The sequence below is a fragment of the Berghia stephanieae genome, chromosome 7, assembly GCF_034508935.2.
Source record: "Berghia stephanieae isolate SIO BIC M18660-M18661 chromosome 7, UCSD_Bste_1.3, whole genome shotgun sequence".
NCBI lineage: Eukaryota > Metazoa > Mollusca > Gastropoda > Nudibranchia > Aeolidiidae > Berghia > Berghia stephanieae.
Window position 1 is genome coordinate 25,482,336 of NC_088366.1, and position 9,559 is coordinate 25,491,894.

Sequence of the window (9,559 nt, forward strand, 5' to 3'; positions counted from 1 at the left end):
TCCTGGGAAAAGGCTCTTTACTCACATTCTCTCACCGTACTCAGGCTTAAAATGAGTAGCTGGCCGTTAACAACGTTGTCTCTGTCCGAAAAAAATATAATATCGCTTAACATAACACGCGTCATGTCCTGTCCTACTGCTGAGTGTTGCTATTGACAAGGGACCCGTTGTAAAGCGCTTTGAGCACGTTTAATGGATATTGCGCTATATATAAAAGCTCAAAAGCTCAATTTAAGTGACTAATTATTTACGTCAAAATCCCAAATCACGATCACAGTAATCTATTTTCAATTGTTTGACTGATGTTCCCTTCAACAGCCGTAACGTCACTTCCTTCCGAATGACGCATGGTAACTTAGTAACACTGGCTCTAAACTATCGGAACAACGGCGGACGCCCGTATGAAATATTTCTCCGGCGAGCATAAAAGCGTAGGCCAGAGGGAAAAAAAACATAAATTGGATCATGTTTTGACTTTTACACATTCTGATCATAAGGCATAATATGAAAAGTTCTAGCCAGCATGAATAATATAAAGTAATGATTTTTTTTTGTTTAGAACCAAGATGGCCGCCGTTGCTGGGCGGCGTGACATCAGAGTATTGAATCCAACTGGGAATGAAAGTGTGATGTCAAAAAAAAAAATGATTCCAACCTCTTTGGAAGTGTAAAACCACTCTCCCAGAGGACATATTACATACCTTGTGTAATTGATCTTTTGGTTTCAGAGTGGTGGCATCTAATTTTCTAGTCTAAATAATATATTGTGATGGTCGTCAATACATATTATCCATCTGGATGGGGTTCCTGACCTCCCATAGTGGGCAGGGAGGTACATACTGTGTCTTCTACCCCCTATGTCTGTTTTCCAAAATGCTTTCTGTCTTTGTCTTGGAATGAGATTACTTGGTTTTGTCCTGGCCCTGGCCGGATACCCTGGCTGGGAGGGAAACAGTCAAATGTATAGTTAGTTTTGAAGGATGATGTTTTTTTTCCTTGTAAATGCACGGTATTATGTTTTGTTTATGTATTATATGATTTGTAAACATTTGAGTGTATTCCTCTTAGTGGGGACCTGTGTTTGTGTCTGGATGAGACTTTTAGGTGATCTCAAACTAAGTACACCGATAGTGTGCTCTTGGAATCTACATTTGTTGCCTATTTGAACCAATTCCCCTTTGTCTGCCTTATTCTTGGATGCTTTTTACTATCTCATTTTCTGCCTTTTTACTAGCGCTGATATGACCTTAATGTGTTGCAAGCGCGGTAAAACCCTTAAAAACAAACAAACAAAGATTATCCATCCTCGCTCTTTTTTACGTCCAATAATCCTTAGAATCTGCTTATATACCCTGCTACTAAAACAGTTATGTCACCTTATGATTCAATATGTAACTTATTAATTATTAGTCCCCCGAAGGACTGGTTAAATGCACACTTCCAAGGATTTTGGAACTCGGAAAGTATAAGGTATGACTCTTCTTTCCTTATTGTTGTCCCTCTTCGACTAGGTTCATGACCTTGATCTTCAGTATGATTACTCTCGTTTTTAATAGACCTTTTGCATGGATCATTTTGTTGTGACAAAAGGACCCATTCATGTGAATTGTAAAAAAAAGTAATTTTCAACTATTTCTGTCTGTTATCCGAAAACCTCAATATTTTTAATATGTATGATTGAAGTCTTGAGTTGGCTAAAAAAGAACGCAAGGTTTCCTTGCTACCGTTTACATGTTCTTTGTGTACACAAGCGCCCTATTTAATGATTAGCTGACTAAATGTAATTATTGTCCAGTTACTACAGAAATCGGTTTAAACACCGACTACATCCAAAGAAGAAATATTTCCGTTCTATCAATTAGTCTATTTGAGTGTAAATATTATCCATTTCCATTTATTTTTCATGTTACTTCTCATTTTTTTAAAACATTGAGCTTTCATATAGTTCAATATCCACTAAACGTGCACAAAGAGCGTTACAAGGGATCAACAGCAGCATTTAACATTTAGGAAGGGACATGACTCCTGTTGGGCGATATTACAGTTTTTTTCAGACAGAGACAACGCTGTCAGGTACTCATTTTACACCTGAGTACGTGAGAGAATGGGAGTAAAGAACCTTTTCCAAGGACTCGACAATGAGCCGAGCGAGGCTCGAACCCAGGACCTTCCGATCCGAAAGCGAGTGTCATACCACTAGACCACATAGCCGTAAAATAACTTTTGTTGGTTCATCATACAAATCAAAATGTAAACAATCAAAATCCCCCAACACCTTTCAGCTGGTTGCTGTATAATATCAAGCGTTGGCTGGTCCGTCGAATGGTAAGGACCACTGTCTAATTGACTACTTTACTTCCACTGACAGATTGCAATGTTTGATTTCACTGAATAGACTTATCATCATCGTCCCAGGGTAGGGATATTGGTAAGGCCTCATCACATGGTCACAATGTATTTTTGGTGTGATGTTTTTATTCATTTATTTTTAATCAAGGGAGACAATCCGCAATAATTTAAGCGGATTTCTTGATAATAATAAGATGCAAAACATGGCCTTCATTCCTCTTGGCATGCCATAAAAATTTACATAAGCATAAATATTCCAATACAGCTAAGGGTACATACAGCTGAAACGTTTAAGGGTTTCTCTTTTTCTCCTCACAAATCATAATGCACATTATACTTACATTTACATTTCAACTAGATCTAGTAAATTTTAAATACGCATTTGATTGTTATTTTTCATAATACCTACTCTGAAAAAAATAGTACATATTTAAAATTCTGGCCAGGAAACTCGTCCTTCAAATATCAATTGATTTAATTGATCCCCATCTTGACAAAAACTCTCAAACCTCGGACTTCATCGATATCTGAAGGACACGGGATTTGTTTTTACCCAAAATCTTTCATGTGTTTATTTTTCAGAATACAGCAGAATGAAACATCCCTATAGACGTCTTGATACGTTCCGATACATAAAAGTATCCCTGACTTTATCAAGCTCGTTAAATCACCCCCCCCCCCCCCACCATAAAAACAAGTACTATAAGACGTTGTGGTCGTGTAGTATGGAAATTGCCTTCGACCTACGGGTTCCTGGTTCTAGCCACTCTCTAAGAGGGTGGGGAGGCCTATAGATCCATTCTGTGAACAGAATCAGAAGTAAAATGAAAGCCTGGTCAGTTCAGCGTTGTCTCTGTTTAAAATATGTAATAACGCCCCAGGCTCAACATTTCGTTATATGTGTTAAGTGTTGCTGTTGGCTTGGGACACCCATACAACCCTTTGAGCATGTTAAGAGGATATTACGCTATACAAAATCTCAACGTTGTTTTCGTTGTCTTCCAGACCCTAGCATCCCTGATATGGTTATGTTCCGGTGATGTGATTAGTCTCATCAACTACACCACGTTCGTCGAAACCATTTTCAAGGCTCTGATCATCATCGGGCTTTTGACACTCAGGGTTACACGGCCTAAAATGAAACGGCTTATCAAGGTAAATGTAGACTATGCATTTTATTGTGACATGTCTTCTCAAGACGGCATTATGTTGGAATAAGCATGTAAAAGTGTGGGCTGGCTGAGACAAGCTTCCGTACATGCGGATTCCCAGAGCAGACGATGGAACACATCCTTAGATAATGCCAACACAGGCCAAGCTGCACTGACCATGGCTTAAGAATGTGCTTCCCAGATGCTGTGGCTGGATGGGGTTCCTGACCTCCCATAGTGGGCAGGGGGTGCATACTGTGTCTTCTATCCCCTTATATCTGTTTTCCAGCACGCTTTCTGTCTCTGTCTTGGAATGAGATTACTTGGGTTTTTTCCTGGCCCTGGCCTGAGTCCTAGCTGGAAGGGAAACAGTCAAATGCATATTTATTGTTTTGGGAGATATTATCTTCCTAGTAAATCATTTCTCTGTTATATATTATTATATTTGTTGTTTTGAATATATAATGTAAGCATTTGAGTGTATTCCTCTTTGTTGGATTTTGTGCTTGTGTCCGGATGAGACTTATAGGTGATCTCAAACTAAGTACATTGGTGGTATGCTCTTGGAATCTACATCTGATCCCTATTTGTTCCCAGTTCCCCTATGTCTTACTTTTTCTTGGTGCTTGAATTTTAATTCTATAACTTTTTACTGTCCCATTTTCTTCCTTTTTACTGGCGCTGATATAACCTAAATGTGTTGCAAGCGCCGTAAAACCCTTATAAACAAAAACAAAAACATGCTGTGGAGTGGGTTCAGTGTTGGAGCGACAAGCTATGATGATGACCGTATCTGGGTGTAAAAAATAAGTACCTGGCTGTTAACAGTGTCGTCTATTTGGGGGGAAAAGACAAGTAATTTTGGATAACAGGGGTCATGTCTCGTTCAACATAGTGTTCCTGTTGACCATGGACCCTTTGAAAAGTGCTTTGAGGATGTTTAGTGAATATTGCGCTATATAAATACTCAAATGACGGATATGAAGAACAGTTTAAAATAAACTATCATAAAAATCTGTTATAACTGGTCAAAGTCCCCACCCCTCACCCCCCAACCACTTAACCTTACTCCTGTTTTCACATCATTTTTCCCAGGTCAACCTTATCTTTCCCATTTTCTACCTCATCGTTTGTATTTTTCTGATTGTGACACCACTGACATCCAGTCCAAGTGAATGTGTAATTGGTGTAATTGGATTAATCTTGACGGCATCGGGAATTCCCGTCTATATACTAATGGTCAAGTGGAGATGGAAGCCTACATGTTTTAATGTAATCCTCGGTAAGGTTAACATAGAATCATTCGTAAAAGTAATATCAAATCATTTTGAATTAAAATCGTTATTGGTAGAATCTTGTCAATCAATCAAAAATTTTATATATAGCGTATATCCACATATGTTGTCTGTCGTCTCAAAACGGTATTATGCCTAAGTGATCAAATAGACATTTTGTAGTAAAATTGACAAGAAATGTCAGACTTTAGATTTTAACACTTTACGAATCTAAATATTGTTTTCAATAAATATTTAGGATTGATGTTCATATCTTGCATTATACAATTAATTTTAGTGTGTAGATCATCCTGACATAGTACTGGGTTGTTGCGATGGGTCACATAATCCATCACACATAATGCATGTCCCTAACAGTCATATACTCCTATAGTGGGGAGGGAGATACTTGTCTTCTATTCCCCTGTATCTGTTTTCCAATTGCTTTCTGTCTTTGTCTTGGAATGAGATTACCAAGTTTTGTCCTGACCCAGGCCAGGGTCCTTGGCTAATAGGGAAACCGTTGAATGTATAGTTATAGTTTTGGGAGATGATACTTTTTTTGTAAACCATCTCTCTCTAATTTACTGTTATTTTTTAAATTTTAACATATGATTTGTTAACATTTGAGTGTATTTCTCTTAGCTAGTGGGATCTTGTCCTGGTGTCTGGGTGAAACATTTAGGTGATCTCAAACTAAGTACACTGCTAGTGTGCTCTTGGAATCTACATCTCTTCCCGATTTGTACCATTCCCCTTTGTCTTACTTTTCCCTCAAGTCCTTCTAATTGCACATCTAGAATGTTTTACTATCCAATTTTATCATTTTTACTAGCGTTGATATAACCTAATATGTTGCAAGCACCGTAAAACCATTAAAGACAAACAACAATAACAGTCATATAAAATAAAATTGTCATTTCACACGGTGCAAGTGGTCTCTTACGCATCCTGGTTATACTAGCACTCTCACTAGGTACGTTCACTAACATAACACTTACTCTTTTGGCAGGAATTCATTCTCACGTCAGAGTCGAATTGGGTAATATATTTAAGCTGTCTTATCCAAAGTCAAAACGTCGAGTTCCAAGTTTTGTGATCATTGACAACTACATGAGAACCGACACATTAAACAGTTTTGAGTAAGAGACTGGCAGACCAGTTAAATTGAAATTATAACACCTTTCTTCTTTGCTCGTATTGAAACAGATGAGGTTCGCAAACAAATAATTTATGATGTTTTCCATTTAAATTTATCATTTTGTATTACGTTTTCTTAGAAATGAGAATATCTTATACTTTTTTTAACGAAATCGGTAACTTAATAACCTTGAGGGAAGAACTCAGTCTTTCGGATCTCGGACCAATGTAATTATTCAAATTGGTCCAGAATCGTGCAATATAGACATATAACATACTTAAACTGCCGGCGTACTGGAATATTTAAGACCTATGACACAATATCGTCTAAATTGGAAAGACATCACGTCTAAAATGTAAAACAGCCGAGGTATCACTGTTGGTTGACTGATTATAGAAAGGCCCTTGAGTTAAGTCAAACGCTAATCCCCGTTAGAAGTTCCATGTATATTTGATTAGTTCATAATAATCATATTTTAAGATTTATAACAACCATTTAATTTTGTCGTTGCCTTTCCTATTCGTGTCTCATAGAAGAAATTGTGTTAACTCATTTTATGTTGTTGCAGAATCCTGCTCCAATGTGGTACAAAAATTGTTCACGGCAGTTCCTGAAGACACAAACACCGACTAAAACAGTGTGTGCATCCCCAATGGAAATTTTACAGTGAAAGAAAGAAAAGGAACTGGATAATTATCTAAATACATAGATAACAAAATGATGTCAAAACTGAGAGAAGTTAATTACTTTTACCAAGATTTTTTTCCGTGACAAAGTACCTCAATTCCTTTTATCCATCCTTCATTAAACTGTGAAATCATCAACTGTGATGCAGCAGAATCTGGCAGCTCTGATTTTTTTTAATTTTAATGGTTTGATACCACTATGCATTCAATAACATTCTCAAGCGCCGAAGTTCATTGTATGACACGTTCAACAAATCCTTCATCAATTATTTTTTTCTAATTTATTTTAAAATCTAGTAGATAGTTCTGTCTTCAAACTTGAGATTCAGAAGAAGAAGGAGAAGGAGAGAGAGAGAAGAGGAAGACGGAGAAAGAAGACTGGGGAGGAGAAGGAGAGAAGAGGGGAAGAGGAGGAAAAGAGGAAGAGAAGGAAGAAAGGGTAACGCTTGTTTTGATTTACAAAATTATGTATATCATGCACTTTGTGCGCTTAAATTTGAGTTTAAAAATTCAATTTATGTGTTGGGTTTGTATGAGGTTTTAGTAAAAGTTTTGAGAATTGTCGGTAAGGAAAGAGTTAATGACCGTTTGTGAATATTTATATGGCACTATGCAAAATCCCTACCGTAGATAAATTTGTATTTTATCAACTTTGGATAATTCAAGTTTCACAAACTCGATCCGGCATCCGTATTCTAATGCTGATCAATATAGTTTTTTTATGTGTATGGTATTATCTAAATTCTTGACATAGTTAAATTTGTAATTTCTGTTTATCAATTGCGGATTATTCTAGTTTCACGAACTCTATTCTACATCCGTAAGCCAATAATGGAAGTAAATTTCCCATCAAAAGCAAAACAATCAGACAAAAAGCTTCTCTTTTCAAAAGTCGTAATCTACAGGCAATGCGTAAATTCATCAATGTGGAAAAAAATCTTTAAAACATTGAGTACTGAGAAGTTTTCCCAAATGGTCTTTTTGTAGTTCCACCGTGGAAATGTTGATTCGTGCTCTGTTTGGAACTATTTGTCTTGATAATATAGGGCGGTGGTCGCTGCTAGTTAGCTGATCCAGCATTCTCTTGCTTATTTCTTGTAAAGTATCAGAAATGAAGCTAAAAGCTGTGTTAGATGTGGTCTTCCTTCAGGCTTTGGAAAAGAATGTATCTGATCAATCTAATTATAAATTATAAAGACAAAGTTAACTTCCTATTTGCACTTTTTGACCTCTCCATTTTTGATCCAGGTTCAAGTTGGACCAGCTCGGTGATTGGCTATTATTTAAATCGCTTGAAACAATTAGTATTCTACTTGTATTGGTAATGTTTTAAGATGGTACGGATCTGTATAAATATGTCAAACTATTGTTAAAAGATCTTCCAAAATAACTCATTTCATGTTGAAATTCATGTTGTTAAGATTCCTAATTAGAAGAATGCATCGAAAGTGACGTTTAAAAAACTACATTGATCTTAAAAACCGGGTACTGGCAGTTTTTTAATCTGTGAATGGCATCACCTGAACTATTAAATATTGTAGTTTCTGTTTATAACCTGCGGATAATTTTAGTTTAACAAACTCGATCATGCATCCGTATGCTAATGATGGAGGTAAATTGCCCATCAGACCGCATATCACTCAGATAAAAAAGTATTTGTTTTTTCAAAACTCGTTAACATAAAAGCACTGCATGAAAGTATATATTATACATTCATTAATGTAGAAAAATGCTTTAAACATTTTACATAGATCTAAATAATCTTTATAGCAAAGGCAATAATAATAAAAGGCATGAGAGATACACCAATAATAAAAAGGTAACGTTTAAAATAAGATCGGCACTTTATTCGAAGATTAACCGGGATGGCACCAATGCAATGAAAAGTAGAAGTTTCAAGAGTCTCTTCCTATTTGTACTGGAAGAACTTCTCACTGATCTATTGCTTTGAAACGTTAGGCATTCTTTATATCTTAATCTATCACATCCATAGTGGGTAGGGAGGTACTTACTGTGTCTTCTATCCCCCTGTACCTGCTTTTGAATTGTTTCTTGTCATTGTCTTGGAATGAGATTACTTGGTTTTGTCATGATCCTTGCCGGAGTTCCTTAGTTGGGAGGGATATAGTCGAATGTATAGTTATAGTTTTGGGAGATTATATTTTTTTTCCTTGTAAATCATCTCTCTGTTATGCATTGTATTATGTTTAGTTTACATATTATATTACATATAGGATTGGTAAACATTTGAGTGTATTCCTCTTAGTTGGGACCTGTGCTTGTGTCTGGATGAGATTTTTAGGTGATTCAAACTAAGTACTTTGACAGTGTGCTCTTGGAATCTACACCTGTTCCCTATTTGAACCAATTCCCCTTTGTCTTACCTTTTCTTTTGTGCTTTAATTGTAATTCTAGAACTTTTTACTTTCCCATTTTCTTCCTTTTTACTGGCGCTGATATGACCTTAATATGTTGCAAGCGCCGTAAAACCCTTAAAAAATCTATCACATAAATGGAGAGACATGGGTTTGTAATTCAAATGCCCTTTAATTTTCTTCTTTTTCGAAAAGCAAATCAAAATGCGATCAAGTTAAATGTCAAAATCTTGTTAAAAGATCTGCTGCAGTGATTCTAATACGTTGTTTAAATTCTTAATTCGAACAATGCATCGGACTCGACAATTTAAATACATTACATTGATCTTAAACATTTAGAAACGTATGTTACTGATGGTTTGCTAATATGTGCAAGAAATTATATATATATATATATTATATATATATATATAATATATATATATATATATAATATTATATATATATATATATTTAATATGTATAATATCTGTAAACACGTGCGGGTAATTCTAGTATAACAAACTATTCAACATCAGTATATCAATGATGGAAGTAAATTTTCTATCAAAATCAAAACACTCGGACAAAAAGCTTCTCTTTT

At 35.9% G+C, this 9,559-nt stretch overlaps 1 protein-coding gene across 1 annotated transcript in view; it reads left to right on the top strand.

The window, feature by feature from the left end:
- Nucleotides 1-8,630, top strand: part of LOC144976196 (large neutral amino acids transporter small subunit 2-like) — a 26,281-nt gene extending 17,651 nt beyond the window's left edge. The window contains exons 9-11 of the mRNA XM_078920378.1: nt 3,355-3,504; nt 4,596-4,782; nt 6,484-8,630. Coding sequence (XP_078776504.1) covers nt 3,355-3,504; nt 4,596-4,782; nt 6,484-6,548 — 402 coding nt within the window. The 3' untranslated portion in view covers nt 6,549-8,630. The remainder of the gene's footprint in view (nt 1-3,354; nt 3,505-4,595; nt 4,783-6,483) is intronic.
- The last annotated feature ends 929 nt before the right edge of the window (nt 8,631-9,559 follow it).